Genomic DNA, 16,749 nt, shown 5'->3' with positions numbered 1-16,749 from the left:
TAAGTTCATTATTGAAATATTTATATATTATCTATATATTAAACTATTATTTAATTAAAATGTATAATTTTTTCATCATACAAATGATCAGTTGTTCAACTCTTTAGCTTTTGTCTGTTGTTATACCATTTAAAGAACTGGATAAAAACGGTTTAATAAAATTATATAATTTGCAACAAGCAGAGGCAGGAGTGAAGGCAGCTCTGCGCGTCGCCACTTGGCAGCTGCGGGCTGTTATTTTAGGAACAAAGTATTCGCTGACGTTCATGGCGCACATACTTTCAGCCAGTGCGGAAAGAAAAGGGGGGGAAAAGACGAAAGAATGTTGTCCCCTAACAACGTTGACAAAAAAACCTTTAACGAACTAGTCTGATCTAATTTCTTAAAACATCATATTCTGCAAAATAAAAGAGGTGCATATGAAATGTAAAAAAAAATTCCAGTGATGCTTGCATGGCTTATGCAGAACAGCTAGATGCTGGCAATAACTCCTTCTGTTGCATCATGTTGGTCTTGCAAGGGAATAATAGCGATGGAAAGTGCGCATGCGCACTAGCCAGCCTCGCCATTGGAAGAGCAGCACGTTGCGCTCGGTCCAGATTCCATTCCAGCCGGCAGAGCGCACGCTGTCTGGAGAGAGGCGCGTCCCGTCCCGTCTCTTCCCTTCGAAAAGATGGAGAAAACGAGCGAGTTCAACGGCCACGCGCTGCCCAAAATGTCGGGTTCGTCCACGTCGGTGAAGAGCGAAAAGAAAGGCTGCAAGGAGCGGTTCCGCACGTTCCTGAGGAAGAATATGTTGGTCATCCTGACGGTGTCCGGCGTCCTGGTGGGCGTCGGGCTCGGGATGATGGTCCGCAGCCTGGACCTGACCCGAGCACAGATGACATACTTCGCCTTCCCCGGGGAGATGCTGCTGAGGATGCTGAAGATGATCATCCTTCCCCTGGTGGTGTGCAGCCTCGTCTCGGGCGCAGCCAGTCTGGACACGCGGTCCCTGGGAAAGCTGGGGGGCATCGCGGTCTCCTATTTTCTGGTGACCACCCTGATCGCCTCCGCGATTGGCATCGCCCTCGCGTTCATCATCAAACCCGGCGTCGGTGCCGGCGCGCTCAACACCAACGACTTGGACCTGGAGAGCGTGAGCGCCAACAAGGAAACCGCCGATTCCTTTTTAGACCTCGCCAGGTAAAGCTTCACGTGAATTGGAAGAGTACTTATTATAAGGGGACCGTGGCGGCGTGGATGGGCATGCGTGTGCGTAACGAGCGTGGCGCGTTACGCACGCCGGCGCCGAAGCTGGCAGAGACCGGTATTGGCAGCGCTCAGTGGTACATTCTGATCTCTTCTGGAGGAAACGGAGAAGACGTGGCTTTCCAAAAGCTCCGCTGTACATTTACAATACATAAACTGGGAATGTATGTCGTTGGAAAAAATGAATAGCTGAAAACGTACGTGCTGTTCTCCATGTGACCCTGGGAGAGGGGGAAGATACTCAAATAAAGCGGTTGTGCAATGGCCCTGTGAGCCGTAATGGGAAGTCCAGCTGTTAGAAACGATCAGACTTCCAGTTTGGGCTGGAAAGATATCACTTGGAGAATCACGAAACCCCCTCCCGCAGGGTGTAGTACATCCAAGAGAACAGCTTGAGAGACCCTATCCATTTCACACGGGCCTATAAGGGGGCCGAAAGCCCGGCGGTCTCCCCTTCACACTTCCGTGGATGTGTAATCCTTCTTTAGCAGTGTCACATGATGGGAAAAGTTTTGCTTGGTAGCTTGTAGGATGTAGGATTTACAGAATTTCTGTTTACTTCATTTCATTTTTATATATATGTCTCAAAAAAATCTGGATTGTTCATAGTTTTTTATTCTTCTCTTCGGCAGGAACCTGTTTCCTTCGAACCTGGTGGCAGCAGCGTTCCGCTCGGTAAGTCGGACCCCAGACAAACCCCACCTACAACCTCCTGTCCTGCTGCCTAGAACAGCCTGACCACCCCAGGCGCCGATTGCTTTCCCGCTAAGAGCCTGTCGACACCTGACTCCCCTGGACCCCGCGCAGCCTCCCTCACCATGGCAGCGGCGCGGCCGTCTCCACGGAGAGGCGGTCCTGTTCTCTACCGCCTAGCAACGCGCCTCGCCTCAGTGGTCCGGGTGCTGGCGCGGAGAGAGGGGTCGGCGAGTTTAAAGCTGCGGGGCGAGAGGGCCCTCACCTCAGACCCGCTAGGCGCGGGCCAGTCTGGTGTCAGTGGAACTCGGGGTCAATAGTCGTAAACAGGCAGAGGGACCGGCGGGTGTCACGGCCACAGGGCCCAGCTGTTTGTTTTTCCACGTCCCCTGGATTTTCTCAGGGAGAGTCACCTGGATCAAGTCCAAAGTTAGGATTAGAGCGGCCGAGTGAACAGAATTAGGATTAGCGCGAGATAACAATGCAGATAAAAGACTGCTGAGGCAGCCAATTCGAACGAGGAATATTGTGTGAGTTTTCAGTTCCAGTTAAATCACTTTATTGACCTACTTAAGGAGAGCATCCATGGTGGTTCACACAGTTCTTGTTACTCTGTGTGTTTGTACGTGTATGTGGACGGTGCTCAGGCCAAAACAAACCTGGGTTTTTAGTAAATTAGTAATAACTGCTGTAAGATGCTTTAACTTCCAGTAATAAAGAAGACCGTGAGATTGTGGCGTTGCCTTGGGGATGAAATCTTAGTAAATCTTATTAGCACCATCCTCGCCTTAAAGTGTAGTGGCGTGGTGAGTATAGCTGCCATATGCCGTAATGCCAGGGTTGCCATGGTGGTACACCAGTGCAACCAGACACAACGTCAACTCTGGCTGCAATGGGGTTTGGACTGTTTAATCTTTCACTTTTATTTTGTTTTACAGTATGCCACCGATTACAAGATCATCTCTGTGGGAAACGGCACCCATGGCGTCCACCAAAAGGTATCTACCTGATTTTCATCTGCACAGGACACAAGGGGATGAAACTTGAATTCTTTCTTATGGTGTTGCAAAGGCACACAACTGGAAGCATTAAAAAGTAATAAAACAACGTCTTACATGATGCAGTAATTGCCTGTGTTGGAAGTCTGAACACATTCTATTATTTTAAGAATTCAAAATGTGTAAAACAAAGTGCAGTGTGGTTAAGCATGTGGTCTTGTGTGATTAATTAAAAAAAAAAATATATATATACTTTCTTTGCACAAGTTGTAATGATGTCCTCATAAAAATGACCCAGTAAACACACACAGTCAAAATCTTTGTTGTTTTTGAATGATCAAACATGTCTAGTTGTGATGTAATGGCAAGAGTAAATAGACCAAACAGGGGTCAGGGTCTGTAGGACTGGGCAGTTATGGTTAATAATCTGTTGGATATTTATATATAAAACAGCTTGGCTTTTTTTTTTTGTTGCTTTCTTCGTCTCAGCCATCCAGGAAAAGACCCAGTGTTTCTGCCATGTGGGCAGACCAGGGCTAAAGTCCATTCTTGGGCTTGTTGGCACAGACCAGGCCCAGATTCTCCCAGCAGCGGTGCTGCGTTTTGTCTCCAGGCGATGGGCAATGGTGGTCGTTTGGCAGAGCTGAATGAGCCTGTTGTTTGTTTGCATGGGGGCTGGGGGTGAGGTTGCTGATCTTGCTACTGAGGGCTTCGGCAGTTGGGGGCGGCAGGTTTTCCCAGAGTGCTTTTCAAGGCCTGTGTGTGCTTCAGAATGGACCACTGACTGAAGGGCTTTAAATGCGTATTCAGTCACCATCGGGACAGTTTTTATTCATTTTTTATTCATCCCCCAGAACATCCAGGCTCTGAATACCTCACTTAAAGAAAGTCTTTTCACACTATCAACTTGACAGAATCTTCTGTCTTCCTTTTTGGCCGATGTATCTTTGGAATAGAGAAAAAAATTATTTGATCAACACCATGCACAGAAACTGGACTGGCGATTGATGGCTTTTTCGTCCACTGATCACCAAAAAAATCAATTGAAAGTGAAGTGATTGTCATTGTGATGCACAGCACACAGTGACACAATGAAATGTGTCCTCTGCTTTTAACCATCACCCTTAGTGAGCAGTGGGCAGCCATGACAGGCGCCCGGGGAGCAGTGTGTCGGGACGGTGCTTTGGTCAGTGGCAACTCAGTGGCACCTTGGCGGCTCGGGATTCGAACCGGCAACCTCCTGATTACGGGGCCTCATCCTTAACCCCTAGGCCACCACTGCCCCTGATTATCAAAAGAAATTCAGATGATTATCAACATATTAAACAGACACAAATGAATATGCTACTTAAGTAGACTTTATTACTTTATGTTCATTTAGCTGAGACTTTTAAGCTAAAGCATCTAACAGCAACTACATTTTAGTAGGCACCACTAGGTAGAGCTTTTGTGAATGTGCAACTGAATGGCCCACATATTAACTATCTAATGTAAATGTTTCATAAAAGATTTCTCTAAAAGCAACCATTTCTGTACCCATATTATTTGTACTGGGGGGTTGGAATAAGATTGGACCCAAAGTAACAATCCAGAAATAAAAGCAACATCAAAATCCATTCATCCCCACTTATATGAGACTGCAGAACTTGTTGAACTTTCTGAATATGGGGCTGCTTCCTTAACCACTTGGCCACCACTGCCCACCACTGAGACAACCTTTCAATTAGCCAGTAATAGAAGCTCTTCCCATGGTTCTTTACATCTTTATTATGGGCTTGATGAGAATCCCTCCATTAATCAGGTTTCCCATCACTGGCCTAGAATGACACAATGGGTTGTGCATTAAAGTTATAACCCAACAGCAAAACAGGAACAGAGAGGGTCTTATCTATCCTTCTATCCATGCTACTGCTGGGTTGACATCCAGTCGGTTGGAATGGAAAGCTCATCCTCACAGGTTTTTACGCTGGACTGAGGATACACTCTTGGGCCCATTGTCAGTTGTGCCAAAAGATGAGCAATTCCTCGCTGTCTGACATGACCCAAATCCACAGGAGGTCTGGTATGTACACTAGGTCTGTCCAGTCCAGTCGTTCTCATCACAATCGCCATTCTGCCCTCCCTCGTCACTATTGTGGTAAGCCAGCCATTTTGTCTAGGCTTTTAGGAGGGCAGCTAGCCAGACACAATGAGATCATGGTTGCCAGTAGACCATTCCGCTGTGCATCACTGGGTTTGGCTGTTGAGTCCTGTAGAACACTTTGTTTCAAAGTCACTTTGTTTCAAATTTTTGAAAGTTTTTTATTTACTATATGAAGGACAAACAGGATAATGAATGTTTTTCATGACTCTGTATGTCTTTCAGGTCCCTTATGGTACAGAACCAGATGGCATGAACATTTTGGGTCTAGTCATGTTTGCAATGGTGTTTGGCGTGGCCCTCAGGAAGCTGGGGCCAGAGGGGGAGGAGCTGATTCGTTTCTTCAATGCTTTCAATGAAGCCACCATGGTTCTGGTGTCTTGGATCATGTGGTAAGTACCTCATGACACATATACCTTTATATGAGCACTTTCAATGGGTTTAAAAGATGCTCCTCGTGTTCCTCCTCAGGTATGTGCCCATTGGCATCATGTTCCTAGTTGGGAGTAAGATTGTCGAAATGGAGGATGTTGTTCTGCTGGTCACCAGTTTGGGGAAGTACATCCTAGCATCTATTCTGGGTCATATCATCCACGGTGGCATCGTGCTGCCGCTTATCTACTTTGCCATCACCCGTGAAAACCCCTACACCTTTCTGTCGGGCCTAATCACTCCCTTCACAACGGCCTTCGCTACGTGCTCCAGGTGCGAAACGTCTTGCTGCAGGCCACATTATTACACTGATGCCACTCCCTTTGACTTTAAAGCAGCCAGGAACCATTTAGTCTTATGTGTAACATTTCCCCGTCACTAAAACCCGTGATAAATTTCCCCTGCACACAGGTCAGGTTTAAATATCCATAATACCTCACATATGGGTATAGAAACACTGACCTAGTTTTTTCATCCGCATTAAAAGTGCTTTTGTTGAAAGTCCTTCTAAGAAATGCAGATCGACAGCCTTTTTTGGTTGGATTACTTGCTGCACACTTAATGTCTGATGTTGGAGTCCATATTCAATATGTGAAACGAGACTGTTGTTGTTTTGACCCTGTGCACTGTTTTTGTGGTTAGCTCAGCGACTCTGCCCTCAATGATAAAATGCGTGGAGGAGAACAATGGCGTTGATAAGAGAATCAGCCGCTTTATACTGCCAATTGGAGCGACTGTGAACATGGATGGAGCTGCCATCTTTCAGTGTATCGCTGCGGTGTTCATAGCCCAGCTCAACAATGCTGAACTCAACGGCGGCCAGATCTTCACCATCCTGTGAGTCTTTCCCACAACACGCTCAATTTCTGAAAGTTATTTGTAAAATGCAATGCAGATGTTCTTCAGTAGTGGTTATTGTAGAAAATAGAGTAGGGCTGCTCGATTATGGCCGAAATGATAATCATTATTTTTATCAATGTTGTAATAACGATATTTTTATCAATGTTGTTATCAATCTTTGTTAGTCACTATTATTCATTGTTTTAGGTAAATATAGCACTTTCTATTTTAACAAGGCTTGAACACTAAATGAACAAGGTTTTCAGTTCAAAATGAAACCTCAAATAAAACTAAATGTACCCAAGACAATGGGCTAATAAAAATTAGCAAGTGCAAAGTGCAATGATAAAGTGCAAACAAGACAAAAAAAAGAAAAATGCTTTTTTTATATTTAATTAGAAAAATGCTTATTTGGGGAACAAACTCTTTCCTATGGTGTGGGAAGACAGATGTTCTTGTCTGTAGCACGAATAACATCACTTGTTGAACACAAAATTTCGTAACACACAAGATGATAAAATAAAATCTTACTTTTTATGCAAATGTTATGCATTTGTTCACTCATTATTACAGCCACACACAGCGAGAATATGTATATTCATATATTTCATATGTTTGTAGATATTGCATGCTATAGTCATAAAATGATTTAGCACCATTGACAGGAATGCTGGTTCATACTCAAAATTGTTGCCTGATTTGGTATTTTTAATTTAACATTTGGGGAAATATGTATCACTAAACTCATTTCTGATACTGTACATAGTCACTTCAGTTTAAGACTTTCATTAGTTTTGTGTTTGTTTTTGTGAATTTTTGGATGATTTGGAGTGAAACACTGTGACATGGACTCTGCACATATTAAATAGACTAAATAGTGGCCCAGGTTGTGAGTAAACTGAGCACTGAATGTTATTTAAATGGCCAAATGAATCCTGCATCACATTATGGGGCTGACAAGTAAATAACTTCTCATCATCTGTGTAGGGTTACAGCTACTGCATCCAGTGTTGGTGCAGCAGGCATCCCAGCAGGAGGAATCATCACCATCGCCATCATTCTGGAGGCCATCGGCCTGCCCACCAATGACCTCTCACTCATGCTGGCTGTGGACTGGATTGTGTGAGTGACAGACACAGATTCTTTCACTTCATGTAGGACAAAAACAGCCCATAAATCAGCACCATAGACTGCTTATCTAACACTTACACACGCACATGCAGACACACTGCACAAAACAATACAAATTATATATAAATATATCATCTTTTTTTTCTTCGTCTAGCACTTAACAATATCCCAGCATGCTCTTTGCTGACAAGTTAGGCCTTATCAGGGCTCTTAGTTTTTGTAAACTCAAAATCTATAGAAATCGAACGAGAATTGCTGGTGTCTTCCTCCTGCAAGTCGCTTTGGATAAAAGCATCTGCAAAATAAAGTAAAGTAAAGTAAAAGTAAAGTCATCTTTATACTTCAGCATCTACAGTGTATTTTAGTCATGCTGTAGCTACATGACCTGACCCATGACCCGTGGACCTGCTGAGAGGTTCTATGAACTGAAACGTTTTAACCACTGAACCTGAGATGGTATAACTAAGTGAAGAGTTCTTGTCTGTTTATGAAGGCGTGGATGTATGTTTCCATAGAGATCGTACAACCACCGTAGTGAACGTGGAAGGCGATGCCCTGGGGGCAGGAATCCTACATCACATCAACGAGAAGGAGCAGAAGAAGAAGCAAGCGCATCGGCAGGAAGACGATCGGGAGCAGGAGCTCACTGAGGTGAAGGTCGAGGCTGTTGCCAACATTACTGCACTGGAGGAGACCTCGCCACTGGTCACACACCAAAACATGGTCTCAGACGGGTCACGTGACACCCTGGTGGACAAGGAGGGAGTGGAGTCGGTGCTGTGAACTGGGGACTCTCTCTCTTTCTCTCTCTGGCTGTCTCTGTTTTCAGTGTGTCCAGTTCTACCACACGCGTCAAGTCAACATGAAGGATCTTTTACCTCTTGTGTGCAAAGTTTACTCTCAAGTCTCTGGTTTTAAACACAAACAAAAAAGGAGATGTGCCATAGGTGCAATTTTCTGTCATAACAAGGTTGCTTTACGTATAATTACTGGACAGATTTTAAAACTATTATTTGAATTGGGCTGGTGGGGTGGTGGGGGACGGGCTTGTTGTCTTTCAGTGTGCCATCAATCCATATGGGAGTTTCCCCTAACTCGTGCTAGTTGTCATTTCAAACATTTCACTGTGCAGAGTGAACTACAGTCTGAAGAGGACAGAAAATAGGCTGTTTGTTGTAAATATTTATGTGTTGTTGGACATGTCACAGTGTGTGTGGTATCCCGCTGAACGCACAATGTCTCTGATCCCTTCAGTTACACACAAATTCCAAACGTCAAATCTCCTTTTGCCATGTTTTTTAGGTAATAATGATTTTTTTTTTCACTATTGATCTTAATCATTCGTTTATTTTTTTGAGGTGAAAATGTAAAAAATGTGAACCTTGGCTCGGGCTAATGAATGCAAGGCAGCTTTTACTTTGAGTAGAGCGACACCCAGAGGTAACAGTATGTCATCATCTATTACTTCTCCAATCCAAAGGATGAACTGTCCAAAGGAAGGGCGTTTTCAAACGGTGTTTTTGTGGTCACGGCAACCTTGATCCTGAAGGCATTTCATACCTTAAAACCACAAAAAAAGAATGTAAATAAACTCTCAAAAGTTTTTTTAGTTGTTAAAAATATAAAGAACATCTACATTATTACATTTTTACAAGATAAACTGGTATGCATAGCTAGAAAGTCTGGACAATCAGAAGCTAACTAGGTTAATTGAGGGAATTTTTTATCATTTAAAACATGCCCATTTTCGTTCTGAATTTACCTTTCTATGATCATCTCTCCATTGTTACTAGTGTTGTCACAGTATTATTATTATTATTATTTTCTTTAACAAAATGTACACAGTGATTAATTTTGCGTATTTAAGCTTTTCAGTTTGATTAAGTGTGTGAACCTGTCAAAACCTTTGTGATATTTTCTATTCTTCTTATGTCTTACGCTTTTAACATTAAATCTGAAAGCAGCTGCGTCCCTTCTGTTGCGCGCATGTGTTCGGCCGAGAGGTGGCGCCACACCAGCCTGCTGATTAAAACAACAACAACAATAATAATAATAGTAATAATAGTAATAATAACACACATCCCCCACACGGGGCCGCGGGAACAACGCTGAACGCCGCCTACGTATTCTAGTTCTTCCGTAAAAGAGGAATCCGCGCTCGTCAGCGGACGTTTGCCCATTGGTTGGTGGAGACATCGTCCGCCGGATCCGCCTGTTCGTGAGTCGGGGCGGGGGCCAAGGCCGTGTGGAGATGGGGCTTCTGTGAAACAGTGGCGCTCGCATACGAACGAATAGCACCTCGTCCGAGCGGAATAGCTTCTGGGAAGGGAGGTATGTGGTGTGAACGCTTTGCGCGTTTTAATGGCGCTGTACTGTATATCGAGGGAGGTCTCGCCAACGGGGGTTCGGGGGGGGGGGACTGGAAAACTGAAAGTAAAACACGAAAAAAAAAAAAATAGCTAACATCTACACAGGTTCGGCCCAGTAAATATGCACGCAGTGCCCGGTCCATTGGGATGTTGGAGGGGTTGCTTTAGTTCAATGTCGGTAATATCTTTGGCGAATGGCGACGTGCGGTTTCTGCGCTTTGATTGTGCGTGCGCGCTTTTTAAGTGGTTCAAATATAGCACACGAAGGATCAGGCGGAATGTTGGAGGTGGACCCCTCGGTACATTCGGGTTTAATGGCATTTTTAAACAGTTCCTACTTATTATGCGCCAATTTGTGACCATTTTGAATTGCTTTTTGGTACAGACAACCCGGGTTGTGGAACCCGGGTAACGTGCAACCCACGTAAAGTCATAATTCGGGCGAGGTTCGAGTTCTATTCACTGCACGTTGTGGACGTTTCTCCTCGGCTACCATGTTGCCACGGCAACCGGGCGCACAAGGTGCAATCGCCATTGAGGTCTCTCTCTCTCTCTCTCTCTCTCTCTCTCTCTGTGTGTGTATGTGTGTACGCTTTCATTTAAAGGCCATGCTGTCCCTTTTATCTGCAAATAGTCTCCCTACTGACCTACCAGATCATCCCACCTCATATAGGACCAGCTGCTCGCATTCCCCACCTTCTGGAGCTTTAGGAAGACGGCGTCCTTCGTTTTAAGGGCACATGCGATGAGAATAAGAACTGGGTACTGTATGAATGCAGATGACTTTGTGTGTGTGTGTGTGGCAGCAGCACGGAACGCCGGTTCAGCCACAGTGCAGGTTTTTTGTCCTCAGTGGTTGCAGAACGGCGGGGTCTTGTCGAGGTTTGTGGTGTTAATAGGTTTTTAAGGTAGGGGGAGCGTTTTTGCACAGATGCACCGGTGAGTTAAGGGCTGACCTCTCGCTGAAGGTGCTTTGTCTGTGTAAGGTTTTGAATGTGGTGAGGATTTGGGGATCGTATTTTGAGCTGGCCCGACAAGGAACTGTTCCCATTTCACAGGCAGGCATCCAAGGCCCTGATCAAGCCGGTCGCTAAGCAGTCTGGGAATCATTTACAGGGGGTTGAGGTACAGAACAAGTAATGTTTAGCATGATGTAAACAGGTATTGTAATCTGTCATGCCCTTTATTTAAACAATTTTTAGCACCGGGACATATCAACTGTGATCATGGCTACAAACTCAAGGCAATGTGAATAAATACAACATTCCTGTCAAATGCTGCCCACCAAATAAGCAATAACATCATTTGATTCTTTTCAATTGTTATTTTCACTTTCACTATTTGCGGTGTCCGCAATTTACATACTATAAAATGCACCTCCGTAAGAAAAAGCTCTGGAGCCTTTTCTGGTGTTATCTGTAACATTTACATGAATTAAAAGTTATGTAGTTCACTATGCTGGGTCTCTGCTCTCGGTCGAACTGCATTTGACATTTTTCTACATAATGAGGTCTCAACAAGCCCCTTCTCCGTCCGCTGCCATAGCAACAGTTAGCAATGTAAGGCAGTTGGGTGAACATGGCTGTTTTTTTTTACATCTCTGAATTGCTCCAAATGAAACTGAGGAACTTTTTCATCTATTGCAGGTCTCTGCAGTGGATTACGATGTTGTTAGTTTTTTTTTTTGAATGACAGCCCATATTCTTCCCGGACTCCAGACATGTCGTGACGTGCAGTTTCATTCAAATAACTGATGCAAATGGCATTATTTCCAACTGTCCTGAATGTGCTCTCTGTGTTCGTTCCCTTTCTGACGACAGACGTACACTTGCATGCCAGAAAGACAACGTTCTGCTATCTGCTCTCCTGAAAATGCAACATTGCATTCGCTGTTGCACTGACTAGCACTTGTCTTGGTCTCTCACTCCCAGTGTTATTTCATTGCAGAAGTAACTTTGGCCACACGATGCACCAGTGGGCCTTACTGTGTTGCCATGGCGCTGGCGGTTGACCGAACCACCCCAAAGAGATTGTGCCCGATGGAACAAGTGGGAAGGTGGAAGACAAGGATCCCCGAATTTATCCGCAGCGGTCATCCAGACCGCCAATGCAACAAGCAGGGGACGAGGGAAGGGACACAGGCCACCAGCATCCATGCAGCTAGAGAGCAAAGTAAGGAGAAGATCAGCAGTAAGAAGACGGTCACAATGGCCCCAACTTCGACGTATATGACAAGCAGAGGTCAGTACATAGCAAGAAAGCCATTTTATTCCACGGAACGCCAGATCTCCATCCTGAAAAATCCTATTGCGCCAGGGCACTTGGAACAGGTAAATAGATAATAATCTAATAATAAATAAAGTGCTTTGTCTGCAAACTCATTTAAATATTGAACTTGTTTGTTTGCAGAAGAAGCATTTGCCTGGAAGCAGCTGTGAAAAGCAACTTCTCAAAGAAACAGGCACTCAGTGTAAGGCCTCAGCCAAAGAGTGTGCACTAAGTCCCGGCTTTTCTGACATCCTGTCCTCCTCAGCCTCTAGAGAAGACCTTGCGTCCCACCTAAGTACGTTTGACCTGAGGACAGGGTTGTCGTATGAGGAGCCCATCTTTAGCTCGACACCTACATCCAGCTTTTACAACAGACGCAGTCTCTCCAGCCCACCTCTGGATGTCTACAATCTCACGGTGCCTCTGAGTCCCAGATGGACATATACCCAACGGTCTGCCTCAGCTTCCCATCATGCACCTATGACTCAGCGCTCAAGGGCTGATGTCCCACGGAAGGACCCTGGTTTGAGGACCAACAAGAGCAAGGCCAGCCCGCTTTTACTTGAACAAATGTCTCCAAATCAAGCCAACTACTGGGCCTGTGCCATTCCCGGCTCCCTACCGCCTTCTCCAGACCGCAGATCCTCTAACTGGGACCCAGACAAGGAGTATCAGGCCCTTTTGGATTACACCTACCCATTAAGGCCTGGTCATCTGGATAAATGGGACCTTTCAGACACAGGTTCTCTGCTACAGAAGGATCCAGTTCTTCAGGACTCTGGGATCGAGCTGGACAAGTTCTGTAGCTCTTCTACTCTGTCCTGCTTAGATCAACCTTCGTCTCATCAGGCCAGATTGGGCAGCTCTACTGTAGGTCAAAGGTCATATGACCTGCACAGCCTCAGTCTGAGAGGAGCATCACATTCCAGATCTGAAAATGGCAGGTTGTCCAGTAGCATGTATTCCTCTGTGGATCCCATTGGATTATCTGTTGACACATTGGACTCTGAAGTGAAGCATGATGATCAGTGGGCTCGTTACCAAAAGCTGGGTGTCTTCTCTAAATCCCAGTCTGCACCAATGTTCATACCCACCCTACGCATTCTACCTCATCCAGATTTTCTTCAGGACTGGGATGATGAATTTCTTTCTTTGCCTGAACAGCTTCAGGAGATCCAGGCTTTGTCCCAGCAGCTGAAGGACATCATTCCTCACATGGGCCAGCCTGTCACCTCAAGCTGGGAGTCTCTGGAGCAGGAGACGTCATCAACAGAACAACAAATGACCGAGACCACTGCAGCCCAAGGGGCAGAAGTGGAGCTTGAGGGAGAGGAGTCTGTGTGTGAAGCTCCACAGAGAAGTGAGGGGGCCTCAGAGGAGGTGAAGTTGCTGGACTCTGGGCTGCAGATGCTTAGCAGTGATATGACCCAAGACAGTGTACGTGAGGTTGAGTCTATCATGGAGCGTTTACAGGGCATCTCCTTATCACAGATGCTGACACCGATGGACCTGCCGGGAGAGGCAGAAACCAAAGAGTCCCTCATGCAGCACATTAAAGTAAGGACATCTCAACTGCCTGACGCTGTGTGTAGTGTTTCTTCACTTATTATTACTTTATACTTAATACCACCAGGACCGATCAATACTTGCTTCTGATTGGATAAGGATTCCATTACAGTTTCATTTTGTTGTCACTTCTGCCAAACTGCATTGTTGCCTTTTTATTAAAAGATCGTTAAAAAAGGGGGCAGTGGTGGCCTAGCGGTTAAGGAAGCGGCCCCGTAATCAGAAGGTTGCTGGTTCGAATCCCGATCCGCCAAGGTGCCACTGAGGTGTCACTGAGCAAAGCACCGTCCCCACACACTGTTCCCCGGGCGCTTCTCATGGCTGCCCACTGCTCACTCAGGGTGATGGGTTAAATGCAGAGGACAAATTTCACTGTGTGCACCGTGTGCTGTGCTGCTGTGTATCACATGTGACAATCACTTCACTTTAAGGTTTGAAACCATGCTAATGTTTTAACTATATTTTATTAATGATTGTTTACACTTTATTGTATTCTTTGTCAGAATGGAACAACTATAGGGGGCTTAGAACCTTCTGTGAAATCTATCATCTGTGAATCAGAAGACGTTTATGTATTTTCTGTAGACTTTCTGTACGCATCTTGATGAGCTGATCCAGTGGCTTTATAAAGTTGTGGCAAAGATGGAGGTTCTTTCCCCACCCTGTGTGAATCTCGAGAGTGTTAAATCTTCCTTGGCTGAATACAAGGTCAGTAGATCCGGCATCCGGTTACAGTGTGATAATTGTGTGTGTGTGTGTGTGTGTGTCGCTCATTCTCTGTCTTTTTTCCAGAGTTTCCAGCAGGAAGTTCACGCACACCAGACTTTAACCATGTCTGTATTGCAGACCGGGGAGATTCTCCTCCGCTGCATGAACTCGGCCTCTACAGGTGAGCTCTCGGCCTCTCGGGTAGATAATAAATGTTTAATGACCGAGCATGGATACAGTTTTCCTCCGGTGCTGCAAATTCAGTTCTAACGCCTCTGATGATCCACTTCTCTTGCTTGACGAGAATGGCACAACTTGTTTCATTTGTCCAGGGTGAGAGATGGTCTTGGCCACATGAGAGTGATATTTCTGTGACATATTATATGTCACCCAACCTTCCTTCAACTTCCTCTATGAAGTGTCATTTTAAAGACATAAAACTTGCACAAGAAGTGCAGGTACTTTCCATTTGTGGTCAACAGGGAACATCAGGTTGCACCAGTGTTCTGTATTTTTTCTGTGACTGAGGAACACAGCACCTCGGAGACTTTAAATGAAGTTATACTTATTGACTTATGTTCTGACATCCATCAGAAACAAGGCATTGAGAAACATCTTTTTCGTTCAGTGGATTATTTAGAAAATTCCATGCAGTGTAACTCCACACCTGCAGTCCTGAACCCTCCAAGAAACAAGAAACGTTCATGTGGGTGAAGCTGACTGAGCATGCCTGACTGAGTTGGCAGGACTGTTGCTCAGTTTTCAGGTCAGAGCTTCCACAGAAAATTGGTGGTAGGTGGTAGTAGCCTAGTGGGTAACACACTCGCCTATGAACCAGAAGACCCAGGTTCAAATCCCACTTACTACCGTTGTGCAAGACACTTAACCCTAAGTTGCTCCAGGGGGGGACTGTCCCTGTAACTACTGATTGTAAGTCGCTCTGGATAAGGGTGTCTGATAAATGCTGTAAATGTAAAACTGACATTTCTGCCTTGTGTTTTTTTTTTTATCCCAGCTTTGAAGGACACCTTGCTTCTGATAGAGAGACAGTCACGGGCCTTAGAGACCCACGCTGAGCATCTTTTCTGCTCCATACTGTCAGCCATGGACAAACTTACAGATCCCAGCAACAAAGAGTCTACAGGTGAACAGAGCACATCTGTAAGGTGCCTGAGTTAAAGAGCAACCACCTCATCAACACCATAGTGGCTTTAACATGCAAGGATTCTTCATTTTTAGCAGCATTGTTTTCTTTTGCATACATCAGGGTAACAGCCAATTGTGATATCATGAGTTAAGGGATGTGGAGAAGGCTGTGGAAATATATTTTATATTCATGAATAACTTTCACAAGATTCAAGCCAGTGCCTACAGAAAAAAAAATATCTGGCACATTCATTTTTGTCCCAGGTTTCTGGTAATAAAGTCTGCAGTGGACCCATATTTTACACTAGAGGGCTGTACTGAACTGTAGAGTTTAGCAATTTCCAAAAGAGTATCTGGGCTCCTGCTTATCTTTTCCTTGATTTTTGGAAACCTCAACTGAGTCACATTTTACATGTATTAATTTCATTAAGTTATGGAATTAAGTTCAGAATAAGGCCTAGACATTGTTTAACTACAAAGACGAAATGCATCTCTAGTGAGAGAATATTTCTCACTGTCAATTAAAAAAATGAAGACACTGCAATGTGACTTTCTTTAGCACAATGGTACACAGGCTATTCAATGAATATAAAACATATAACGAGTCAAGCAGGATCTTAAGTGTTACATTTTTTTATTGGATTGTGCTTGTTCAATTCCCTTATCTGGTTATGTGTGTGATGCTGTGTAAATATAAACAGTATTGGAAATGCAATTATTAGCATTATCATGTTGTGTTTAAAATGCTATTTGTCGCACATTTAAAACCAGTAAGAAGCTCCAGGTAGAAATATTACATTGGTTTTGGGGGAGAATGGAGAGCATTTATTATGTTGGTAATATGGATCTGTACATTTTGGAGCAGAGCCTTTCACCAACAGAGGGAAAAAACTTGATTACTTCAAATGTATCTCACAATCATTGAATGTTTTTAATAAAGCACTCACAGGACCGTTTCAGTTTGAGTTACCGTATCTTTCCCTCCAGCATTAGACATGTTGCTCAGCCTCTCTGTGTTCCAACCATTCCGTGTGCTACCGGGGGAAATCTTCAAGAGTATAAAGAGTATGAACTCTGAACATTAAATTTAATGGTGACATGAACTGAATGAGGTCAAACTTAGTTCACGGTGACATTTAAATCAAACACCTTAAAAAGTATTTTGAAATAGAATATAAATTAAGCCAGGAAAGTTTATATGTGCAGC

The 16,749-nt window shown here is 44.5% G+C and overlaps 2 protein-coding genes across 3 annotated transcripts; both read left to right on the top strand.

Annotated features, from left to right (window-relative positions):
* Positions 1-567: 567 nt before the first annotated feature.
* Positions 568-9,454, top strand: slc1a4 (solute carrier family 1 member 4). The gene is made up of 8 exons (XM_028988765.1): positions 568-1,185; positions 1,884-1,926; positions 2,883-2,942; positions 5,308-5,474; positions 5,554-5,787; positions 6,157-6,351; positions 7,342-7,476; positions 8,001-9,454. The coding sequence occupies exons 1-8, from the start codon at positions 674-676 to the stop codon at positions 8,266-8,268; spliced, it is 1,614 nt and encodes a 537-aa protein (XP_028844598.1). The 5' UTR covers positions 568-673; the 3' UTR covers positions 8,269-9,454.
* Positions 9,455-9,615: 161 nt separating this feature from the next.
* On the top strand, positions 9,616-16,494 carry cep68 (centrosomal protein 68). Of its 2 annotated transcripts, none has more exons than XM_028988480.1 (6): positions 9,616-9,816; positions 11,802-12,184; positions 12,264-13,679; positions 14,274-14,396; positions 14,481-14,577; positions 15,412-16,494. In XM_028988480.1, the coding sequence occupies exons 2-6, from the start codon at positions 11,849-11,851 to the stop codon at positions 15,573-15,575; spliced, it is 2,136 nt and encodes a 711-aa protein (XP_028844313.1). In that variant the 5' UTR covers positions 9,616-9,816; positions 11,802-11,848; the 3' UTR covers positions 15,576-16,494. The 2 variants fall into 2 exon arrangements, with proteins under 2 accessions (XP_028844313.1, XP_028844314.1); XM_028988481.1 differs by lacking the exon at positions 9,616-9,816 and adding an exon at positions 10,258-10,616.
* The last annotated feature ends 255 nt before the right edge of the window (positions 16,495-16,749 follow it).

Source organism: Denticeps clupeoides, chromosome 8 (assembly GCF_900700375.1).
Source record: "Denticeps clupeoides chromosome 8, fDenClu1.1, whole genome shotgun sequence".
NCBI classification, from domain to species: domain Eukaryota; kingdom Metazoa; phylum Chordata; class Actinopteri; order Clupeiformes; family Denticipitidae; genus Denticeps; species Denticeps clupeoides.
The sequence above is the reverse complement of the archived record's forward strand: the minus strand, read 5'-3'. Positions and strand labels throughout refer to the sequence as shown.

Coding starts and splice junctions, on each gene's coding strand:
- slc1a4 (XM_028988765.1), top strand. CDS start 674: ATGGAGAAAACGAGCGAGTTCAACGGCCACGCGCTGCCCAAAATGTCG. Junction 5,475..5,553: donor CTGGTGTCTTGGATCATGTG/GTAAGTACCTCA, acceptor GTTCCTCCTCAG/GTATGTGCCCATTGGCATCA. Junction 7,477..8,000: donor CTGGCTGTGGACTGGATTGT/GTGAGTGACAGA, acceptor ATGTTTCCATAG/AGATCGTACAACCACCGTAG.
- cep68 (XM_028988480.1), top strand. CDS start 11,849: ATGGCGCTGGCGGTTGACCGAACCACCCCAAAGAGATTGTGCCCGATG. Junction 13,680..14,273: donor CCCTCATGCAGCACATTAAA/GTAAGGACATCT, acceptor TATTTTCTGTAG/ACTTTCTGTACGCATCTTGA. Junction 14,578..15,411: donor CATGAACTCGGCCTCTACAG/GTGAGCTCTCGG, acceptor TTTTTATCCCAG/CTTTGAAGGACACCTTGCTT.